Here is a 25,568-nt window from a genome sequence, read left to right on the forward strand (position 1 = left end):
AGCCACACAGCTAGGAGTGGAGCCAGCATTCCTGTTCTTGCCTGGCTGGCTAGCAAGCTTATCAATGCCCTACTGACCTGAGGGGCCTCTGGGAGAGTCACCAAGAGATTAGGAAAGTATTGCCAGAGCAGAGAGGTGGGGCAGAGCGGACATGGGCAAGTTAATAGTTTCGAGTATCAATAGCTCTCACCCTGCAGACCATGGCTAACAAGAGGTGTGGATGCGTCAGAAGCTCTGAAAATGCAATTACAGGGAAAGTCCACGGTGCCACCTTTCCCGCAGCCAAGGCTACCAGGTGGAAGGGGGTGAGAAGAGACCACTCAGTGAGTGCCAAGGGGCTCTCACTGCAACTCTGCTCATCCTTTAGAGCAGTAAAGAGTGTGTGTGTGTGTGTGTGTGTGTGTGTGTGTGTGTGTGTGTGTGTGTGCAGCTCCCGAGAAAAGTGGTCCTGAGGTAGAACTGTCACCAAAAGCCCTCTATTACCAAAGACAGCCACTTCCCATTCCAGGCTGGGGTTGGCACTTTTGTGCCAAGGCTGACAGTTGTTACACTTCTCATTCCTTTAAGACTTAGTGGCTGGCCTCAGAAAACCTTTTTAATTTAAAGATGTTTTTACTTTTGTCTCATAAACTACACACACACACACACACACACACACACACACACACACGCATGCACGCACACACACACTCTTGTTTGTCTAACAGTTGTTAATTCCTGAAGAAAAAAAAAGATCACTAGGGTGAAAAGAGAAGGGCGTGATCGTGTACTCTTCTGTATGTCCAGATAGACAGCTCCAGGCATCATTTCTTCCCCCTCCCTGCCCTGTATCTTCTGTCTTCAAAGCATCACTTTGCAAGGTCTCAGTCCATCCATCCTACTCTTTCTGCTGCTACCTGAGGTTAGGCCCTGATTTCTTCCGACCTGGATCACTGCCATGAACTTCCACAAGTCTCCTGCTTCAAACTACTTAATTATAATACTGCAAGATCTCAATCTTAAAAAGTACAACTCAGAGCACTTTCCCAAGGGCCCAGTTTTTTTTCCCCCCTGCTGCTAATTCAGCAGATCCCTGCTGGACCTTCAGTATGACTCTCTCCTTTTCCCACCTTAATCCCAGGTTCCTTGTCTCCTACAGTTTAGCACTGCTATGTGGCAAAACATGCTACCCTTTCCCCACCTCTGAATTACTGCTCATAGCATTTCCCTCGCCTCAAATTACCCCCACCCCGGCCTCTGCCCACTTAAACCTTGTTCAGACTGACCAAGAACGATGCTGCCAATATGAGCCCATGATGAAACCACCTTTGATTTCACAGGTACCTCATATGAAGCCTTCTCGTTGGGTGCACTGGAGTTTGCCTCCAGTCACTAGGTACTTCCTCATCTCCCCCTGGGACATTATGTGCCTCATGGAGAAGGATACATCATATCCATTTTGTGTTCTGTTGCTCAAGAACTCACAGGAAACAGACACTTGTGTGTGCTGTACTGCCTCAACTTGTGTGTTGCCCAACATTAAGATTCTGGATTTGAAAACATAATCCTGTCATTTAAAGAATGGAAAGCTTCCCTAGTATCTTTCCTTTTCTCAATATTTTCTCCACTTTCCTTCCTACTCCCTTGATCCCCTTCACACTCCTAAGAGAGAGAAAAAAAAAAACCTACTTGGCTAGATCTTAAAATACCAAATGCAAGGGTATCCATTGTCTTCCTTAGCATATGCAGGAAGCATACCTTCTTGAGGAAGGGCGAGGGGTGACTTTCAGCGTGGGAACACCAGTCCACTGGACCACAGGAGTGTCTCAGTACACTCAACACTGTGCACACGATCTCAGAATTGAAACACGTCTAGGAGTACTTCGGGTGGTGGTGGTTGACCTCTAGGATAATCCTTTTATTCTACTTGCTACAACAGTTCCAGAAGCAGAAAGAGCAATGACAGAGAGAGAAGACAGACAGACAGATCCACTAGACTTCTGCTTGCCTACCGGTTGGAGTCACTCCAGGAACCAGGGTACAAGTGGCTGAGTGTGCCCCGTCTTTAGGAAACTGTCTTGTGTGCATTTATTATTCATAAGGACCATGAATTCAAATTAGGGGCTCCATCCAGGGAAAGGCTTATGGGAGGCAAGTTTTTAATTATATCTTCTACTCTTAAAGCATAATGCACATGAAAATTTCTACATGCCATCTCTCGCAGCAAAGGAAAAAGCAGAAACAGGGCTGGTCAACTATGGCACACTGATTGAGGGTGGGTAGGAATGGGGGGCCACATTTCAGAAAATAAAATGAGCCGGGGACCGTCATGAAATGCCCTGGACTGGGCTGGGATTTCTTCGCATGGGGAACAGTTGAAAGTAACAAGAGGCCAAGTGTGAAATAGATAACAAACCAATTGGTGTTATTTGTCTGGGAAATGCCTGGATTGGGGTTTCTTCAGGTCTCTTACATGCATTTCATTGAAGCCATTTGGCTGGAACTCTAGCCAAGAATTAGCGGTATAAGGAACACAATATATGCACTGGCTAGACACAAGTACCGAGCTGGGCGAGAGCTTCTAGCAGCTGTTGTGAGGAGCCACGGGGTGGGGGAAGGCCCGGGGAAGCCATAGCAACTGCGGCAGGCAGGCAGGAAGCATGCTCTACACACAAATAACAGAGAGCTTGACTCATGACAGCTTCTCTATCACACTGCAGAGGACTGGGCAGCAGGTGATACGGCTCCATCTACTCCTGTGCCTGCCTACATTTTGCAGTGTTGACTGCAAGACGGCCTGGCATGGTGCTGCTATCAGATCCTGCCTGAAAAGTCCTCTGGGCCCCGCCCTTAGTCAACCTTTTTCTACCCCTCAGCCATTCTGTCTTCTCTTCCCTGGCTGTTTCTTTCTACACCTGCCTTTGAAGCCACGCATATGAAAGTATTCCAGATCATACCCAAACACGTCCCGGCTGCTTCTCCTGTGATGCCATTAAATTCCCTCAAGTGGGTGGATCACACAGCGTCACGCTGCCTGCAAAGTACAATAGGTACAACCAGCAGCCCGGGACACAGCCTCTGGAGAGGGCGGCTCCAGATCCACACTGAACTGGGCCAGTATGGCCACCGCAAAGCCTCTACCAGCACATGAGTGACATTCTCCTACCGAACACAATTTGAAACCAGCAGGATGCGAAATGTTGGCAACTGTTTTAAAGAGCATGAAACATGATTATACATACTTCTCTTGTAAATCTTAAGCCATATGTATTAATTTGTATGTGAAGGCCTATGTGCTCAGAAGTGAGCTGGCCCCTGTGAAAAATAAAGACCTACAGAGGTATACTGGTTCTCACCTAGGGATATTTGATGTCAATATAGTCAAGAAAAAAATGGGAGTATCTGCTTAGCACTTTCATTTTTCATTAGCCGTCTCTATTAACCCTTAAAACAACCTTGTGTCAAGCACCTGGTAATCTTATCACCACCTTCTCCTCTTGTTTGGGGGGTGTTTTTATTTTGAAACAGGGTCTTGTTAAAGTTGCAAAGGCTAGCCTTAAATTTGCACTCAGCCTCCACAAGTAGTAGGATTAAAGGCATATGCCGCTACACCTGACTTGACTTTATTTTTCCTTTTTTAACAGATGAGGAATGTGTGTTTCTGTGTCCTCCATGCCTTGACCCAGGTCCTATAGCACAGCTAAATAATGTAAGTTCTAGAAATGAAACAGTGCATATAAAATAATGTAAACTCTAGATGTAGAGCAATGTTGTTGTGTGTCATTTTCTATCATTGCCTTTCTTTCTCTCTTTCTCTCTCTCTTTCTTTCATTTTTTCTTTCTTTCTTTCGATACTGGGGATTGATCCCAGGGGCATTATACCTCCAAGCTACACCCCCAGTCCTATTTCATTTTTATTTAAAACAGGATCTTGCTAGGTTGATGAAAGTCTCACTACTTGTTGGGGCTGTCCTCAAGCCTTCAATCCTCCTTTCTCAGCCTCCTAAGTAGTGGGATTACAAGGGTGTACCACCACATCCAGCTGCTATCATTACCTTTACAAGTACTAAGGACATGTTTGTTTCCTCACAAGTAAAGAAGGCCAACAACTAAACAGTGCCCTGAAGGTTTCCTTTAGACATTCTTCTTACCAGGACCAACTCTCAGCTGACATAGTTGATCAAAGTAGGTCAACTAGTAATGTCTATTTCCTCACCTACCAGGAAGACTTCATTTTCATATAACTTTTATGAAAGTATATGTAAATACTGATAATGATTTAAAAATGCACATGTACTAGGAAACCCTTACAGAAATTCTCAATATTAGCCGGGCGTGGTGGCGCACGCTTGTAATCCCAGCATTCGGGAGGCTGAGATCTGAAGATCACGGTTCACAGACAGCCTTCAGCTACTTACTGAGGCCCTCTGCAACTCAGTGAGACCCTGTTTCAAAATAGAGAATAAAAAATAGGGCAGAGGGGGTGTAGCTCGGAGGTCAAATGCCTCTGGGTTCCATCCCCAGACCCACACACACACCAAAAAAATAAAATAAAATAAAATAAAAAATAAGAAAAAGAAATTCTTAGGTTTTTTTTAAAGTCTTCCTTTACAAAGAAGAAGGAAATTATTTCATACATGTATTGTATTGTTATATATTTCCATTTAAATGCACAAAAACTAAGGTAGTAATGCTTAACAAAGAGTATGTCCCTGCCAAAACTTGGCATACAGGCCACCTAGAACTCTTTTACATACTAAAGAGCTTCATTTAATTCAAAGAAATTTAAGTTCCACCTGCAACAAATCAGCTTTTGTGTCTCCTGCTTCCTCCAATGGTAAGAAGACTTTATTTCAGAGATAAATGAGCAAAAATCCTGGCAATAGTTTTATCTTCTGAGTAAAGTTATCCTGACAACCTAATCATTTACCCTCTGGCAATAAACACACACTACATCCATCCAGGAAATAATATGCTACAGCTTTAAAACAATTTACAGCTAACATCAACCAACAAGTATTTATTGCGTTTCTACCATAGGCCAAGCACCACAGGTATGGCAAAATAAGTACTGAGTTTTCCCAGGACGTTTCTCATTTCATTTCCTTTAAATAAAGACAATCCACCAATGTTAAACTTCAATGGAATTTAGTCTTTACAAAGACTGAAAAAGTTTCTTGCATCAATTAATTAAAAATGAAAAGAAATTCCTTGTCTTAACCCCTTCCTCAATTTCAGGTTCAGCATGCAGTTACTGTCACTGAAGGTCAGACAGGAGAACTATCACAATAGATCTTGCTTTTAAAGAAAAGTCACTGGACTCAAGAAGCCAAGTGTTGCCATATCTGGTGCACAAGATGACAAGGCACGAAATCTGGGGTGAGGAGTAGAGCACGTGCAAGAGGGGCCTGGAAAAGATCAGGGAAGGCTTCCTAGGGCAGAAAGGGCTCAAAGTGGACTGTAGAAAACGAGTAAGATGTGGACAGTATAAAGAGAAACTGTGGCAGATGGTGTTGGCTGCCTACCAACCACCCATTCATGCCTTTCTGGAAGATGTGAGCTTGTTCAAATATCCCCTCCTTCTCAGGACTCAGTTCCATGAGGAAATACCAACTGGCGTTCACCAAGGATGCTGGTCCCCTAACAGTAACCAGTATCGGAGTGGACCCATGACCCTAACTTTGGTCAATGAAATGAGAGAAGTCTTCTGGGGGTTTCTAAGAAAGGTAGATTTCTTCTTAAATGAGGATGATACTGTTCTCTGAATAGACAGTGAAAGTGATAAAAGTCTTGATATAGCTTTTATGGGGGAGAAGACTAGGAAGGAGAAAACTGGGTTTCCTTCTTGTCTTTTTTTTTTTTTTTTTTTGGTACTGGGGATTGAACCCAGGGGCATACTACACATGCAGCTACACACTCAGCCCTTTTTATTTATTTATTTATTTTTTTTATGTTGAAACAAGGTCTCACTAAGTTGCTGAGGATCTAAGTTGCTGAGACTGGCTTCAAACCTAAAATCTATGTCAGTTTCCCTAATACTAGGATTACAGGCATGCATGGGTTCTTGATGGCAGTACCACTCCATAAATCAGCCTTAGAGTAGCTCTACCACCTTGCCATGCACGATAATTCATTTCCTACTGTCTAAGTCACTTTGGATTGCGTTTTCATACTTGCAGCCCAATGTAGCTTAACTAAATTGACTATCCAATAAACACTCTTCCGTATCTATCTCCTTATAAAACCCTGACTTGAGTTCAGGCAACAATATGCCCATATCAAAGGTCCTATTTCAGCTGGGCGTGGTGGTGCATGCTTGTCATTCTAGTACTTGGGAGGCTGAGACAAGAGGACTGCAGGTTCGCAGCCAGTCTCAGGTATTTAGTGAGGCCCGCTGCGACTTAGTGAGACTCTGTTTCAAAATAAAGAATAAAAAATAAAGAGGTCTGGGGGTATAGCTCAGAGGTAGAATGTCCCTGGGTTTAATTCCCAGTTTCACAAAAAATAAAAAGGTCTAATTTCCCAGGATCCTCTGTAAAGTATGCCATGTGACTAGTTCTAGCCAATGTGATGTGAACAGAAGTATTGTACAATAAGCTTAAGATAGTCTCTTAAAAGAAACTAGCAACTGGGAAATACCCCACTCTTTCTTCCCTCCTTTATCTTTCCTACTGCTGAGAACTGGGTGTGTGTGTGTGTGTGTGTGTGTGTGTGTGTGTGTGTGTGTGTGTTACTGGGGTTCCTGGAAGCCCTTCTACCTCCTGGCTATGCTCCCAGACCTATTTTTATACTTTTTAAATATGGAAACAAGGTCTCTTAAAGCCAGTGCGGCTGGCTTCGAACCTTTCGAACCTGCGTGATCCTCCTGTCTCCGCCTCCCAAGCGCGGGGATTACAAGTGTGCGCCACCACTCCCGGCAAGAGAACTGGGTCTTAACAGCTGCAGCTCCTCCAGCCAAGAGTCACCTTGTGATCTGGACGTGGAAGTTACACATAGAGAACTGCCTGCAGTTAGAAATTTCCCTGGGATTAACCACTAGGACCACCAAAAAAAGAAAAAAGAAAAAAGAAAAAAAAAGAAACTCAAAGCAGAACAGCAGGCTCTACATGTCTGTTAACTTTGATGCACAACAGCAATTGTTCCTGGCCACCAGGCTATAGATTTCACAAATATGTAAATAAAATTAAGCTGTATGTGTTTAGGCCACTGTTATGTGGAATTTCCCACTGTAGTCATATCTAATCCCAATACAAGAATTTAGGAAAAGAACAAGCCATAACAAAAGTAGAACAATAAAAGATAGTATATTAAGAATGCAAAGACTAGGTAGGTTAAATAAAAGTGCTGTTAATAACAATAGAGTAAACAAATACACGAGAGGTAAGAAACTGGTTATATAAAATATGAAGTACTCGAATACTGCATATTCATAAAGGATGATAAACCTAGAACTATCAATGTGGAGATATTTATAGTATGTAAAATATACCAACTAATCCTGAATATATTAAGATTTTTTTTTTTTTTTTTTTGGTGGTACTGGGGTTCCTGGAAGCCCTTCTACCTCCGGGCTACACTCCCAGACCTATTTTATATTTTTACTTGGAAACAGGGTCTCCTAAGCCAGCATGCGTGGCTGGCTTCGAACCTGCGCGATCCTCCTGTCTCCGCCTCCCAAGCACGGGGATTACAAGCATGCGCCACCACGCCCGGCACAAGATTTTCTTTTTAAAGGAAACTGTGACATGTACTCAGAGACTTTGAGAGAATATACAACAAAATACCAGCGAGTGGAATTTCTCAGTAGTGAGATAATGGGTGATTATGTTTCCTCTCTTCTTCATATCTTTCTGTTTTCTTCTTTTTAATTTGAAAAAGTGGTATGGGGGTTCTGGGGATTGAATCCAGCAGCATTCTCCCTTTGAGCTACATTCCCATCCCTATTTTGACACAGGGTCTTACTACATTGCAGAGGGCCTTTTTAAATTGCTGAAGTTGGCTGTGAATCTGAGATCCTCATGTCTCAGCCTCCCATGTACTGAGATTTTAAGCCTGCACCACTGCACCTGGCTTCTTCTATCTTCCTATATGTCTTGATTTTAAAAATCGAGTATTCGTTAACTTTATAGTCTTCTTTTTGGGGGGAGGATTCTACTAGGGATTAAACTCAGGTCACTGTACCACTGAACTACATCCCCAGCTACCACCACCATCTCTGCTTTTTATTAAATTTTATTTTGAGACACAATCTCACTAAGTTGCCCAGGCTGGTCTTAAACTTGTGATCCTCTTGCCTTAGTCTCCTCAATAGCTAAATTAGAATACACCACTGTGCCTTGCCAAGTCTAGCTTTTTTTTTTTTTTTTTTTTTTTGGTGGGTCCGGAGATGGAACCCAGGGGCATTTGACCTCCAAGCAACACCTCCTGTCCTGTTTTTTTATTCTTTATTTTGAATCAGGGTCTCACTAAGTTGCAGAGGGCCTAAGTAGCTGAGGCTGTCCATGAACCACGATCCTCCAGTCTCAGCCTCCCAAATGCTGGGATTACAAGCATGCACCACCACTCCTGGATCTCAAGTCTAGATTTTAAAAAGCAGTTATGCTTCATGATCTCTCTCTATTTTGAAAAACCAAGGTGTGTCTATGATTCAAATATTTCTAGCATCTCCCACATGACTTTATTTATTTATTTATTTACTGGTACTGGGAATTTAATTCAGGGGCATTCTACCTCTAGGCTACATCCTCAGCCCTATTTTATTTTTATTTTTGGAACAGAGCCTCACTAGGTTGATGAGAGTCTCAATTCTGCAGAGGCTGTCCATGAACCTGTGGTCTCTCTGTCTCAGCCTCCCAAATACTGGGATTATAGGTGTGCACCATCACACTGGGCTCTCCAACATGGTCTCTGAAGTACACAGATAGCCCAAACTAGTTAATAAGTAGGGAACAGGGGGAAATAATGAACAAATCCTAAGTCAAAGATATACTGTCTTGAGTAAACATGGTATGAGTATGATTGGACAATATACAGAAGAAATGACTTAGCCTATCTTCTTGCTGAAAAATTTAATCATGCTAGTAGAAAGTCAAATACATTTTCATTTACTGTAATCACTACTATATTAAGCCAAAGAACAATCAGTCTTGATTAAAATAAATAAATGAACCAGCAAGCTATGGCTTAATTTGCCTCTCTTAACCTTTCTGAATCCCGTGTCAAAGCCTTTAACAATGAACTTCTTGATTCTCCTATTTGACTTCCCCTAGTCCCTTATTAAATTCTCATTTACCAAACCTAAATTCAGAGCACACTACATCTTTCAGCACCTACACTCTTGAGCTGCTGAGCACTGTAGGACAAAATTTCAAAGCGAGTTGGGTGCCACTATTTAAATTTATATTATTTCACTGTCAACTTGATTTGCATTATGATGTGAGACTATAATATACCAGTAAAGGCATAAAAATGAATTTATATTATCTGAGTTTTCAATGGGACCTGCTTATTCTTTGACATTTCTTTGTTTACTCGACACTGACCCAATTAAATATTTCCTATAGTTGTGTATAGTCACTAGTGAGCTGTGATAACCGTGGTTTCTTTCTGCCCAGCCTACCTTTCTTCTTCCTCCTTTATTTTGCTTCCTTTGGGGAAGCACTTCTCCAGGTTGAGCAATCCTACTGGGTCCTACTGGGTATAAATCCATGACACAGGTGTGGTCACACCATGCTACAGACAGAAAATGGCTCCAGGACAGACCCGGGAGACAGGCCTGGCCAGCAAGACTTCTCCTGGGAGTTTCCTACTGAAAACAGTGAGCAATACTTTTGATATTCCTTTTAGGTCTTAAGATGCAAAACTGTAGTTGGAACTGCTGAAGATTATATTTCCCACTATATGGAGAAAGGCTATTTGCAAGAGGAAAGAAAAACACAAAATACAAAAAACAGACAACTGAAGCTAAGAATACAAGAAAGCTCTTCCAACTTTTTATTATTCTTTTTTTATTTATTTATTTATTTATTTATTTATTTATTTATTTATTTTTGCAGGTCTGGGATTGGAACCCAGGGGCATTCAACCTCCGAGCTACACCCGCTGCCCTATTTTTTATTCTTTATTTTGAAACCAGGTCTCACTGAGTTGCAGAGGGCCTCACTAAGTAGAAGCTGAGGCTGTCCACGAACCGCGATCCTCCAGTCTCAGCCTCCCATGCTGAGATTACAAGCGTGCGCCACCACACCCGGCTGCTCTTCCAACTTTTAAACCTGAGATTCAGTATCATCTGAAGCTGACTCCACCTCTGGACGTCCAGTTCCACATGAAACAAGAAATCCTCTATTATGTCTCAGATGTATTTTTGTCTTTTAAATGCAGTGGGTTCTTGTCAAATATAGTACATATTCTAAGCTTTCTTCATCCTCTAAAAACCAGAAACTATCCTCTAACAGTCCCCAAATGCCTATTTTATTGAGGAAATTCTTTCCTCCAAAATCACCCTCACCACACTATTGAAATGATACTAAAAATGCTTAAAGAAGTTAAGATCCACCAGGCATGGTGGCACATACCTGTAATCCCAGTACTTGAGAGGCTGAGACAGGAGGATCACAGGTTCAAGGCCAGCCTCAGCAACTTGGCAAGACCATCAGCAAGTTAGTGAGAGTTATCTCAAAGTGGAAAAAAAAATAGGGGTGGGGGTATAGTTCAGAGGTAGAATACCCCTGGATTCAATCCCCAGTACCACATATGCAAACAAAACAAAACAGAAAACTAAGAACATCCCTGCCTCCAGTATCTGGCCATGGGTTTCTCTTTCCAGCATGCCAATGTTGAGCTTTCATTTCTCTGTGAAAAACCTTTTCTCCCACAGCTCCCGGGGCAGAGTCCTGCCCTAGTTCTCCTCCTCTGGCATTTGGTCTTCTTCCCACACCCTGATTCAAGTGTTTCCCAAGGACTTGTCTTTGGCCTTCTTCCCTTTTCTACTCCCGCTCCCTTGGCAGGCTTTGACAATCTAATGTCTCCAGTAATCACCTCAAACACAAAGGACTCCCAGATCCATACCCATGGTACTTAATTCTATAATCTATACCCATGACTTCTAGTCTGGATGCCATGTCTACGTTTCGGGAGATCCTCACCCATATCTCACTTGAACTCAACAACTCAAAACTGCATTTGATTATATTCTCCTACCAGAGTGTCTCTAATTTTGTCAAGTACCACCACCTACTTTAAAATTATGTATTATCAATCACCTCTTTCATCTCAGTTGAGCTGTCTTCTTGGTTCAATTTCCCTCTCTTCTTTTGCATAGGGTCCTCCTGTGCTTACAGCCCTAGTTCTGATTCTCATAATTCTCATCTGCACTACTGCCATAAGCTTCTTCATTTACCCCCGCCCCTTTCAATGGCAAGATGTATGCTATGACCTTGCATGTACTGAAGGCTGTATCTGTTCAAGGGATCCCCTAGTTCAGAGAAGTTCAACAGTCACTCAAGAGTGGCTCCATGAGCCTGCCAAGAAAGGTCCCCACTCTGGCCCCAGTCTCCTTTCTAGATTCCTTTCCCATAGCTTGCTTTCAAGAATTCAAGACTGCAACCAGACGTACCATTTTTACTCCCCATCCCAGCTGTTCTCACTATCTTTTGCATACGGCCCTCTGCACATCTCCTCATGAAAAACTCCTATAAACCCCCAAGGCTCCCCAGAAAAGCCAACTCTTTGATGAGGTCTTCTTTAATCTTTCTTGCTAGAAGTAATTTCCCTTCTGCTTTGAACTCCTATAGTTGGAATATACTTTTCCTCTCCCTCGAAGGCAAGAATCTCATTTAATTCAGCACCGAACACTGCTTCCATGGATAAGTTTGCTGGGTTAATGAATGACCTAGTAAATCTTCCTTCCACTTCTCCACAGGTATGGAGGCACACTCTGACCTAGGATAGACACCAGTGAATCCTGTGACCCTGGGCAAGTTGGTTAGCTTCAGTGAAGAAAAAAACAAAACAAAATCCTCCATTTCCTCATTAGCAAAATGGGAACAGATATAGTGTTATGGGTTAAAACAAGTGTTATGGGTTAAAACAAAACCAACAGAACAATGTTGTGGGAGGGCCTATCCAGCACCTGATAGGTCACAATTAATGGAAGCTCTTTTCCCATTTCTCTTTTTCTACTCTTACTCTAGTCTGGGAGCTCCCCAAATGACCTATGAGAGGAAATGGCATGAATCAGACAAGCAACACCCTCTATGAGCTCACTCTGCACATCCCAACATAAGGGCGGTGATCTTCGCTACCAAGCTGTCCTACCAGAGGGCCACAAAGTGGAACAAAAGAGTGCTTCCAACGGATATAATGTTTCTAACTGTCAACCATCACCAGGGCAACTGAGGAGCTATTTTGCTTTTTCTGGGAAATCACTGCAGTTGATAGAGCCTATCTACAAGGCTTTATCAAGGGAGTAGATATTAATGAGTCAAACTTTGGTTTGGTTTGATTTGGAAGCAAAGGTCATTCCTTGTAAGTATATTAGAAGAGAAAAATAGTCGGCTGCTTTCTGCAGTAAGACATCGATTTGTTTTAAATTTGTAAAACTTTTTTCATAGTTTCTACTTGACCCAATGCAGATAGTTGAAATTATTCAAAACTGGCAAAGAGAAATTATTTTTAGGGTAAAATGGAAACAATAATGGCAACCAATAATTACTGTGATTTTACGTGCTAAAAACTTACCACAGTACTCAATTTAATGCTCATGAGGTCCCTAGGAGACAGAATTTATTATTGTAGACTTACAAATGAGAAGGTGGAGACTTTAAAAAAGTAAAGACCCTTACTGTGGTCATGAAATTTGCATTTGATTTTAAACCTCCCTGTTCAGGGCTGGAGATGTAGCTCAGTGGTAGTGGCTCTGCCTGGCATTCTCAAAGCCCTGAGTTCAAACCCTTGCAGTATCACCACCACAACAACCAAACCCTAAAAGCTCCCTATTTTAATTATTTGTTAGTCCCCTTCTGTAAAGCAGTGCGCTGGTTTAGAATTGTCCTGAAGATAACACAAAATGACAAGTAATCTTGAATCCATACTCAGAGAGTTAAAAGTGAAGTGTCCTCAAGTTACATTATGTTTTGAAATGAATGGAATTATCCTAGTCACTGAGCATGCATTAAACAATACCTGACTGAGTGCCAAAGCTGGCAATCGCTTCTACGGCTATTGCCACATCCCTTCAGGGATTTTTCAGGGATGGCCTATGGAAAAGTGGCTAGTATTCCTTCAGCTATTTCTAACTAAATCACCTTCATGACTCTAAACTTCAGCCATTCCCCCAGAGGGCCACCAATACCCCAACAAGTCTAATCGAGACCTGAAAACATTTGTGGCCACGTTGAATCAGTCAACAGATCTCCTGCCAGTGCTAAATGTATGCCTTCTAAAACCCGTGGCTTTCATTTGTACTGCCATAAGAGAAGCCTATATTAACCTATTCCAACTCCTGTCCCCAAGCAAAACCATCTCTCCTCAAGAAAAGATCAAGTTCAAGAAAAAGAAAAGATGGCCATGTTTGTAAGAATTTGTGAAATTTACCTTACCTCATATGGACCTCATGCTTTATGGTCACAAAGTACTTTTGTGTAAATTATTGCATATTAACTTTATAGTTGTCTTCTGAGGAGTCTCATTTTAAAGACTAAGAAAGTGAGGTACAAAAATCAAGAGACTTTCTCAAAGCTTTAGAACCCTGCCTGTATTGAATTTAGAAACAAAACTTAAGTTTCTATATTCCCAGACAAAGTCAGGGTAGGGGGAATCACTGGGTAACAATGTTTATGATCAATAAAACTTTTCAAAAGTAGGTGACATGTGTACATAAAGCAACTGGCAACAATATTATTTAATGTATCTAATGTACACTGAAAAAGTTGGATGGATTATTTCCCTAAAAATAAATACACACAGACTTCACAGTGTTTCAGAATGACCAAGTGCCTGACCTCAAGGTCCAGCAAAACAAAACACCAAATATATGAAGCTGAACGAGGCCCTGGACCTCTTCAGTTCCTCTTCTACCTTTTTAAAACTGACTTTTCTCATGGTTATGAGAATGTACTTCTGCACATATCTTCATAAAACTGAATCCTTTGGGCCCCAAACAGATTGGCTCTCTGTGTTTCTGGTCTCAGTAAATGGCATCCAGTCATTCAGGGCAAAAATCCTAGTCCCCTCCCTATTACTCACCCCATCTAATTAAACTTCAAGAGAGTTTAAACCCCTCAGCTTGAAAAACTCCTTCATGATCTGGCCTCATCTCCTGACGTTTCTCTAGATGCACCTTCCAATCCTGTCTTAACAAGCCACTTCATATGTCCGAATGCTTCCAGAGTTTCTATTCCCATGCCTCTGCACATGCTATGAAGTTTCCCTGGGGCACCCCTACCACCACCCTCATCTGGCTAATTCCTATGTGTCTTGAAAGACTCAGCAGAAGCTACTTTTGGAAGCATTTCCCAAATTCTACAATCCCACGAAAATATTTAGGCTTCTATTGACCCTAAACACACTTCTTCATCTCCATGTCCCAAGTGTTAGTTCGATCTTTCCCTCCACCTTAGATAAACATATTCCAACAGAACTTCCTGCTATGATGGAAATAATCTACATCAGTGCTAATACAGTAGCCACTAACCACAGGTAGCTACTGAGCACATCAAATGTAGCTAGATCCAGGCTGGGGATGGGACTAAGTGCTTGTCTATCATGTGCAAGGCCCTGGGTTTGAGCCCCAGAACTGCAAAACAAAAACAGAACAAACAAAACAAAACATTCTGTGACAAGGGAGTGATTAGTCCAACTAAGAAACTGAATGATTACTTTTATTTAATTAAAATTATTTTAAACTTACATTTAAATAGCCACCTGTGAGCCAGGCGTGGTGGCGCACGCTTGTAATCCCAGCATTCAGGAGGCTGAGACGAGGATCGCGGTTCGCGGACAGCCTCAGCTACTTAGTGAGGCCCTCTGCAACTCAGTGAGACCCGGTTTCAAAATAAAGAATAAAAGGCCGGGCGTGGTGGCGCACGCTTGTAATCCCCGCGCTTGGGAGGCAGAGACAGGAGGATCACGCAGGTTCGAAGCTAGCCCCGCGCGCTGGCTTAGGAGACCCTGTTTCCAAATAAAAATGCAAAAATAGGTCTGGGAGTGTAGCCCAGAGGTAGAAGGGCTTCCAGGAACCCCAGTACCACCACCAAAAAAAAAAAAAGAATAAAAAATAGGGCAGGGGGTGTAGCTCAGAGGTCGAATGACTCTGGGTTTCATCCCCAGACCCGAAAAAAAAAAAAAAAAAAGAAAAGAAAAGAAAAGAAATAGCCACCTGTGGCTAGCGTTATGGTGCAAGACTACATAGCTCTTAGGAGACTGTCACCTCTGCAGACAGGACTACACTTGTGTTTGTATCCCTGGCACCCACCACAAGACCCCACATAGAGTAGGATTCAGTGTTTGTTGAAAGAATAAGAGTGTAAACATCTATAAAGACTTCTTACAAAGAGTTGGGATGTGAATCTACCCAATATCCAAAGCATTCTAGATCCCTAAATCAAAGCTGGGCATGGTGGGGCACCCTTGTAATCCCAGTACTTGGGAGGCTGAGACAGGAGGATCACAGGTTCGCAGCTAGCCTCAGCTACTTACTGAGGCCTCTGCAGATTAGTAAGACCCTGTTTCAAAATAAGGAATACAAAATCAGCTGGGCATGTAGCTTGGAGTTAGAATGCTCCTGGGTTCAATCCCCAGGATCATACACACACACACACACACACACACACACACACACAAAAAAAAAAAAAAAAAAAAAAAAAAAAAACCCTGAATCAAATTTGGCCAAACTCAGTCATATCTTGTAATGAACACCTCATTAACTAACATAGAAAAAACTCTCAGCAAGTCCCTCATTTCTACTCAGGGCATTCAGCTTCCCAATCACTCTTAAATGACTTCCAGATGACTTCTGGACAAATGGCTACACCACTTATGAAATTTTACAATGGCCATGTTAACATCGTTTTGGAATGTTAAAATCAACTAGGCTGTTTTATATAGAAAAAAACAGGACTTTGGCCATATTTATTAGTATGGAAAATACAATGCACATTTAATTCTTTTACCCAAAGATAACATTTTATATATGTTCTACGGCTTTTTTTGTATGCATTCTTAAAATAGGAAAATAAGCACTCAAAGTATGTACACAGCACTCTGTATCACACACTTCCCTAAGCATTTAACATATAGTAATTCGTTTTGTCTTGAAGAATACTACAAGAGAGGGATTAATATTACCCTTGCCTTATAGACAAAGAACCTGAGCAGAGACGGGCTAAGTAATCTGACCCAATTCACAAACTTGTAAGTGGCAAATAATCTCTGCTCAGTGTTTGCTGTGGAAGCATTATATTCATCTAAGTAGTGTGGGAAGAAAAATTTCCCCTTAACTTTATTAAATTCTTAACTGTGATCTCCATAACTGGTGAGAAGCAGAGAGCACAATCTCTAAATCTTATTTGACTCCTGTTCTCCATTCCAGGGGAGGGGCTGAGCTAATAAGGGAGACATTCGCTGGCTTGGACCTAGTACTCAACAGCAGGCCTGTATGGCACAATCTGCAATATGAATTTACGTTCCCTCAGGGTGATATCTCTTTGATGTTCTCAATAGTAAACTCTTACCTTACTACCTCCACATACTACATAATCTACTAACTTCAACTTAAGTCTGGGAGGTTGAATCCAGGGGCATTCCACCTCCAAGCTACACCCCAGCTCTATTTTATTTTTTATTTTGAAACAGGGTCTTGCTAAATTGATGAGTTTATCTTTGAACTTGTGATCCTTCTGTCTCAGCCTCCTGAGTACTGAGATTACAGGCATGCACTACCATGCCTGGTTTAACTTGGCCTTTAAAAGCCTATATTATTTGATTCAAGTCAGAGTTGATATTTTTCACCAGGATCCTTAAAATAGTTTCCAATTCCTTTAAAGACTAAAAGGGTGCATGTTGATTATGGACTTCAAAATATGGGGGAGGCTGAACAAAATGAGGGTTAAAACAAGCTGAGAATAATTTTCTACTATGCCAACTGTCAAGCTGAACCATGGGATGCAACTGGCAAGCAGAGAAAGATTTGTCAAACTAAAGGTGATCCCAGAGAACGGGAGGAAGGTCCATGCCTTCATCCCATTCCCAGCAGTCATCAACCACCATCCAGGGGATCTACAGCCATTCTACTCCAGCTCACGCCTGTGTTGTTGGCAGCATCATGACCCTGAAGCACCTTGTGTTATTTTCTTATGGTGCCTTTGGCAACAATGGTAATTATGCAGCAGCCGTGTTATCTCAGGACCACACTGTAATTAACTTGTGTCACTGCAGGCTTCATGGTTATAATAATTGCAGCCAAAAAAAGTCACATGGAAGTAGCATTTTTTTTTTAGTTCTGGCATACAGAAATAACTTCAGTAATTATACTTTACTGCTTTTTTAAAAATTAAGTTTGTTCCTCCCTCAAAAAAAACAAACAAAAAAAAAACCATGACTTCCTTTGCACAAAGGCCACCCAAACTAAGCCATCTGAATGTCCCCAAAAAGAAACATTGGGCTATCTCTGTAGTAAGAGCTTCCAAAGAGAAAGGAGGAAAAATACATTTATTCATATTTCTCAAAGTAATACTTACAGCTCTTCTAGGAAAGGAAAGTTCTTAAATGCATCTTCTGGTAATTGAGTAATGTTGTTCATACTGATATCCCTGAAAAACATAAAGTTAAGAGCATCGTCAGCTATATGGCCTTAAATCATTTAATTCAATAGAAAACTAAATTGGTGCTGAAAGTTAATAAAGATGAAAAAAAAAAAAATGAACACAGAGCTGGGTGCAGTGACACCTGCTTGTAATCCCAGCACATGGCAAGCTGAGACCGGAGGTTCAAAGCTAGCCTTGGCAATTTAGCAAGGCTCTCAGCAACCTAGAGAAACTGTTTCCAAATAAGAAATAAAATCAGGCTGGGGGTGTAGTTTGGAGGTAGAATGCTTCTGGGTTCATTCCTCAGTACCAAAAAAAGAGAAAAATGAGCACAGAAGATATAAGGAACAGTCATAATTTGGCTACAGAATGCAATGCTCAGAAGTTAAAATCTTTTAGTATAAATTATGTTCTATAACCCAGATCTTGGAATTTCCCCTCTTTAAATATTCTTGGGGAAAAAAATGTCTCAAACTACCTGGAATGAGTGGGCCAGTGTGGCTTCTGAGTGCTCTAGTATTCAAAGTAATTTTCCTGATTAAAACAAGCAAGTGGGTACCCCACGACTTGATCTACTAGATTTACAGCCCAGGGGGCTCCTGGATTTCCTTTCAGGGACAATAAAAGCACGTCCTACCACTATCCCAGCTATATATATTTTTAAAGACCATAAAAGACCTCCAGGTAAGAGGTGTAAGTGGATTTCATTTTTAGCCTGTGAACAGATGCAAGCTAAAGACAAGTGTGTACATGATAAGTATGCAGCCATTTCCAGTTTTTCCTTAGAGTGTCAGCAGAAAGGAGAGAACTCACTCAACAATGTAACTCAACAATTACTAGTTCAAACAGCTAAAAAAAATACTTGAGGATCCAGGCCCCTCTTCCCTGGCAGCAGCCTTCTGAGCTTTCTCTTCCATTCACCACTTGATGTCAACACCATGAAAGACAGGTCCACACAGCCTCATGAGGGAGAGACTCAGTATGCAACGGGTCAGGTGAGCAGTCTTCCCAAGCTTTCTCTGCCTCTTCTCTGGTAGTTAATTCTGTGGCTTAGCTCTTAAGTGTCTCCTCTCCAGAAATGGCTATGAAAGCTCACACTGTGTTGTTCTCTTCAATACAATCAGGTTAAATCATCTTCTCAAGCAGGAGGTTACATTCAGTACCCTAGCAGGTGAGTCCCTTCTCCCCATCTTTCCTCTCATTAAAATTTAGAAATGGAATTCGTGTTCCTTCTATCTTTTCCCAAGAGAGGCCTGGAAAAAAAACTTCTTGGCTTGGGAATAACAGGAATAGCCGCAGGAGCAGCAACAGCCAACATGGAGTACATGTTCACAAGACTACACATAAAATCTCACTTTATAATGAGGAAACTGAGGCTTGCTACAGTAAAATAACCTCCCCAAGGCCATTCAACAAGTAACAGAAAATGTGAACTCCGGAGCCCATGCATGATCCTAACTGCAAACTCTGAGCCTTTGAATTTTTTTAAAAAAATCCAGTTATTCTCTCCACTGGTTGTCAAGATATAAAGCAAATCCTGAGTCCTATCAAGGTTAAAAAGCAGTGGGGTTAGCTAGGTGTGTTGGCACATGCTTGTAGTCCCAAGTACTTGGGAGGATGAGACAGGAGGATCCAGGTTCGTGGCCAGCCTCAGCTACTTAGTGAGGCCCTGCACAACTTAGTGAGACTCTGTTTTCAAAATAAAAGATTAAAAAATAGGAATGGGGGTGTAGCTTGGAGGTAGAAAGCCTCTGAGTTCAATTCCCAGCATCTAAGAAAGAAAGAAAGAAAGAAAGAAAGAAAGAAAGAAAGAAAGCAAGCAAGCAGTAGGGCACATGCAAAGCCCTGAGATCAATCCCTAGCCCCCAAAATAAAAAAGAAAGTAGGAGAGATAACACCTTTGTATCATCATCAATGAATCTCAGGAATTGTACTTTTCCTTGACAACTGAATAAAGAGGAAGAAAGGAAGGTCTTTACCAATTGAGGAGCCAAAGTCTGTATAATTTCTTACAGCAAGAAACTTTCCTTTAGATGAAATTTATGACCACATACAACTACAAGCATTCTAAAATTTGATATCATTGAAAATAACTCAAATCCTAAAGATAGCTTAATATGCTTCTTCAGTAATTATTCTTTTGAAACTCATGTCCTAATACCACTTTAGCCAGCAATCATCATCCTTGGGGAACATGAGAGGGACCCCTTTTTTCTCATATACTTGGGCAAGATACAAGAAAAACAGCACCAAAATGGAGGTCATAAAAAGCAGGCTGAACTCATATCCATCATGAAGCACAGGACCAGGATATGATGCTGGGCCTCAGTCTGCTCACCTATAAAATGAAGTAGCTAAGCTGAATGGCTGGGTGGCTTACTGAACTGACATTATATTCTTGTATGATTCACCTTTTTCTGTAGTGCTCCCCCATGGAGGAGCACACTCTTTCTGACGAAAACACAGGAGGTTCATTTTATAGAATGTTTCTGAACAACTTAACAGAGTGCAAAATGCAAAGCTTACTTGTTTTCTTTTATGAAACCACTGAATCCCTGCTGCTGGAAACACCATTTGGCCTTAACCAATAAAATCATTCCTAAGTATACAACACAACTTTTAACTATATGAAGAGGCAAAGCAATCATCTGATATGAGCAAACACTGATTCTGTAAAAGTACACAATATTGGTCCTTTTTAGTCATTCTAGTAAAAGGAGGGGGGAAAAGGCAACAATAATTTATTGCTTTACAAAATGAGGTGCTCAGCACAGTTTCCTCCAAGTGTTAACACATCTGAATCCACATGAGTAGCACAGTTACAGAAAAAGTGATTGCTTGCTTCATCTGAAAAAGTTCCGGAGAGAACTGATTAATTGCCTCACCAGAAAAAGACACATAATTAGAGACAATTTACATCACACTATTCTGTGCATTCCAATTTTTTAAAAACACACTCACACATATATAATTCTCTCACTTTTTCCCTTAGAGTAACAAGACACAACAGGTAATTTTGCTGCGAGCTGTAAATGCAATTAGTGAGACTCCATATTTACAAACTAATATATGTTCAACACATGATGAACTTTTGTTTTCAAAGCTGCAGACTCAGGAGCAGCACTGACTTTCAAATTTTACTTGATTTCATACACTCAAGGCTCTCTCTTTATGGGTGCTTTTAGTTAATAATTTCTGGGTTTCAGTTAAAAGCATTTTTTAATAAACTAAAAAAAGATGTAGGGAAGAGGCTACAAGATGTTATCTCCAGAGAAGCTCTGGAAACATGTGGGTACAAAGCATAAGGTGGGTGGGTACTCATTTAAAATAATGAGGGCTAATGGTGATAAACAACCTACAGACAGTCTTAAGAGCAGAATTCTAGACCTGACATCACCAACACCAGCAAGAGAGTCCAAGGTACTCAGACTTTATAAATAAGAGGTTAGAGAGGATGCTAGGGTGATGAGTTAAACCATAATAATTTACAAATGGAAGCCCTACGCCAGTAATTAAAGTTCACGAGACTCATAAGCCACACAGATTATTAAAATGCAGAAGTAAAAGAAAGTTTCTTAGAATTTTTTCAGCTAGAAGATACTCTTACAATTCAGTACCTTCAATTTCCCCTGAGCAATGCGATCTCACCAGCAACAGCAATAATTAAAACTAGTCATTTGCCTTCCTGGAGTCCCACCAAGAGATAAGTACAGCAGAAAACAAGGAAAAACCATACAAAGTCAGAACCATCTCTGAAGGGCCATTTCAAGAGTTGATGGCCTTAGTAAGAGGTGAACTTGCATGGTGAGGAGTACTGAGGATTTCAACCCAGACAGGCAAGCACATTCACTGTTACTAGCCATGTGACCATCAGAAAATGTCAAGTCACATGTAATAAACTCACAGTGACAGCTATTATCAGTATCTCTCTTTCTGCTGTTCCTAGAAGCTATCTGAATTCAGTAGAATGAGACAGGAATAGGAAGAGAAAAACCATGTTATTGCCCTGGGTAGATTTTGCAGAGAGAAAGTGCTTTCACAGAAGAGAAATAATAAACACTGCAGAAGACCTCAAACCAAGAGTTGACCCTAAATACTAAGTCAAACTCCAGAACTCCAGGAGTTGATTTTAAGCTGAAAGAAAGGAGAATGAAGAAGAGGAGGAGGAAGAAGAGGAGGAAGGCAGCCAGGCATGGTGGCTTATGCCTATAATATCAGTACTAGGGAGGCTGACCTGAAAATCATAGGTTCAAGGCCAGAGTATAGTAACTTAGGGAGACCATGTTTCAAAATAAGAAAGTAAATAAAATAAAAAGGGCTTGGAGTATAGCTCAGTGGGAGAATCCCTCTGGGTTCAATCCCCAATACCATACACACAAAGAAATAAGTTAGGCCCAGTTATTGATACAGTCATGTACTCCTCAATAAAAGAAAATTATAAGCCGGGCATGGTGGCACATGCTTGTAATTCCAGTACTTGGGAGGCTGAGACAAGAGGATTCCAGGTTCCTGGCAAGCCTCAACTACCTAGTGAGGTCTTTCAGAACTTAGTGAGACCCTGTTTCAAGATAAAGAATAAAAAAAAAAACCAAGCGTGGTGGGGCATTCTTGTAATCCCAGCATTTGGGAGGCTGAGACAGGAAGATCGTGGTTCACAGACAGCCTCAGCTACTTAAGTGATACTTGAGGCCCTCTGCAATTAGTGAGACCCTGTTTCAAAATAAAGAATAAAAATAGGGCTGGAGGTGTAGCTCATAGGTAGAATGTCCCTGGGTTCCATCCCCAGTACCTCAAAAAAAAAAAAAAGAATAAAAAAATGGGCTGGGGGTATAGCTCAGAGGTAGAATGTTCCTGGCTTCAATCCCCAGTACCACACACAAAAAATTAAATTAAATTAGTGTCATAGGAAATTTTTAGAAGAAGAAAAGACAGGATCCATCCTCAAACAGAGTAAGATGACTTCAAGCAATTTAGTGACAATGCTGGGGACAAAACCTACACCTTTTACTTAGTAGGACAGGGTAGGAAGAATCTTTTTTATACATAGTTATTTCTGTAACAGATTTATTGATAGCTAAATCTCTCAAGTACACCAACAAGGAGAAAGCAGTAGTCTGACCTTTGATATTCACACAGCATAATACTTTGAAACTTTTACCACAGAGATTAGAAATTCAAAATTGGCACCTCACTAGGAAAATAAACCTGAACACCCAAATACCAGCAGTCACTGATTTCAACATGAAAAATTAAAGGGTCCAATTGTTTAACTGAAACTGACAAATCTGCCCAGTGGTTAAATTCTCATCTCCCACCCCCCCCCCTATAAAATTCACTACTGATGCTGAATGAAGTATCTACAGAGTAAAGATGATCATGTTTCAACAAGGCGCCTGTTAAAATCCCTGTAAAATGCCTGCTAAGGGAGCCTAACCTGTTTGCTGACAGCCCAGCGTGTACCAGTGCAGACTCTGTCATCCCATCTTCCTAGGGCTTGGGCCCTCTGCTACAGAATTATTGAATTTTAAATATACTGTGACTGACCCAGTGTTAGCTAAATTTGAATAAGCCCTCCTATTCATATTAGATAAAATTGTACTGCTAGCCGGGCATGGTGGCGCACGCTTGTAATCCCAGCATTCGGGAGGCTGAGACCTGGAGGATCGCGGTTCGCGGACAGCCTCAGCTACTTAGTAAGTGAGGCCTTCTGCAACTCAGTGAGACCCTGTTTCAAAATAAGGAATAAAAAATAGGGCAGGGGGGTATAGCTCGGAGGTTGAATGCCCCTGAGTTCGATATCCAGACCTGAAAAAAAAAAAAAATTGTACTGCTACTGCCATACTGTTAATTTTATTTCAATATTACCTGGCAGTTTAGAAAACCACTAAATTACATACAGCTTCTAGGGAACACAGGGTTCTCTAATGTTTTCTCTAGAAAAAGAAAAACGCAATAATGTCCTTAACTCAAAAAGTACATGTTGATAGTAATCACAAGCTAAAACTCTCCCAATGACTTGTCCAGGGTCTTTGGTAATCGAACAGAAATTTCAGGCCAACTCCAGCTAAGAGATGTCTACTGTATGAACAAAACAAACAAACAAACAAACAAACCCCACTAAAATAACTTTGAAAAATGCCTCTAGAGGAACAAATTTGAAGGGAAAGGCTCCCTCTCATTCTTTAACACCAAATTTCTAGCCAAAGCTTATTAAGAGTGTAGTTTTTTTTTTTCTTCTGACACTATTTCATACTTTTGAGCAAGTAATCTTTTTCTTTCCATTCTTTTATAATCACTAAAGAAACCTATGCTAATTGTTTTTTAAAACTGAAAAACAATGAGCCGGGTGTGGTAGCTCACACATGTAACCCCAGTACTTGGGAGGCTGAGACAGAAGAACCCCAGGTTTGTGGCAAGCCTCAGCTACTTAGTGAGGTCTTCCACAACTTAGTGAGACTCTGTTTAAAAATAGGAATAAAAAAAGCCAGACGTAGTGGTGCATGATTATAATCCCAGCACTTGGGAGGCTGAGACAGGATGATTGTGGTTCACGGACAACCTCAGCTACTTACTGAGGCCCTCTGCAACTTAGTGAGACCCTGTTTCAAAATAAAGAATAAAAAAAAATAGGGCTAGGGGTTATACCTTGGAGGTAGAATGCCCCTGGGGCCCTATCCTCAGCACTGCAAAATATATATATATTTTGAAAAACAGAGAAAACCACCCACTATTAATAATACCTACCAATAACTAGTATCATATTTCATGGTTATCAATCATTAAATACTTTTTTTTGGGGGGTGGTACTGGGGTTCCTGGAAGCCCTTCTACCTCTGATATACACTCCCAGACCTATTTTATACTTTTTATTTGGAAACAGGGTCTCTTAAGCCAGCACAGCTGGCTGGCTTCGAACCAGCGCGATCCTCCTGTCTCCGCCTCCCAAGCGCGGGGATTACAAGCGTGCACCACCATGTCCAACAGAGACTTTTTAAATATAAATATGGAACCATATAGGGGTTGCTAAGATATATGCTATTTTTAGCAGCCCATACATAATGGAATGGGAGATCCTTTGGGCACTCCCATTAAATTAAATTCCCATAATGGAATGGGAGCACCTTCACTATTAAAGGCCAAAAGAAATTAGAGGTTAGGAGTTTTTCTTTACAAGAGAAAAGAGGGTATCTTGTCAATATTACATACTTACAAAGTACCCATTATCCACTTATGTGCAAGATACTAATACATTTCCTTTTCTTTTTTTTTTTTTTTACTAGAGATTGAATCTGGGGACAGTTGACCTCCAAGCTACACCCCCAGCCCTTTTTAATTTTAATTGTGAAACAGGGTCTTGTTTAGGTGCTGAAGCTGGCCTCAAATCTGAGATCCTTCTGTCTCAGCCTCCCAATTATTGGGTCTATTCTTAACATGCTATTATTATTCATGATACCACTGCAACATTCAGTTAAATATATAACCTTAAAAAATGTATTATTGCATTTTGAAAACAATAAAAACAACTACCTATCCATAAAGATACCATTTGTCATGCTGACAAAATAGGGCCAAAGTAGTACGTATGCCATTTCAATCCAATATTGCTCCAGAGATAGTTTTCGATTCTTTGTGTTTTGGTACTCCTAGAATCCAGCTAGATGTCACAACACACTGCCTTCTAATGTCACGTGCAACATTTCTGATACAAACAGTTTAGGGCAGCAGTAAAATTGGCTCCATGTGATCTGGTATCTTCCCTGGTATTTCAAGTACCAAGGCTCAGTGCAT

At 41.1% G+C, this 25,568-nt stretch overlaps 1 protein-coding gene across 2 annotated transcripts in view; it reads right to left on the reverse strand.

The window, feature by feature from the left end:
• LGR4 (leucine rich repeat containing G protein-coupled receptor 4) overlaps positions 1-25,568 on the reverse strand; it is a gene marked incomplete at both ends in the record, with an annotated part of 108,035 nt that overhangs the window by 32,474 nt on the left and 49,993 nt on the right. Inside the window, one exon of one of the 2 annotated variants that reach the window (XM_080695355.1) lies at positions 17,715-17,786. The exons of the other annotated variant lie outside the window; for it this stretch is intronic. Within the exon in view, the coding sequence (XP_080551481.1) occupies positions 17,715-17,786 (72 nt within the window). The remainder of the gene's footprint in view (positions 1-17,714; positions 17,787-25,568) is intronic. 2 annotated transcript variants of the gene reach the window in all.

This window comes from Muscardinus avellanarius, assembly GCF_963383645.1.
Source record: "Muscardinus avellanarius genome assembly, chromosome: 1".
Classification (NCBI taxonomy): domain Eukaryota; kingdom Metazoa; phylum Chordata; class Mammalia; order Rodentia; family Gliridae; genus Muscardinus; species Muscardinus avellanarius.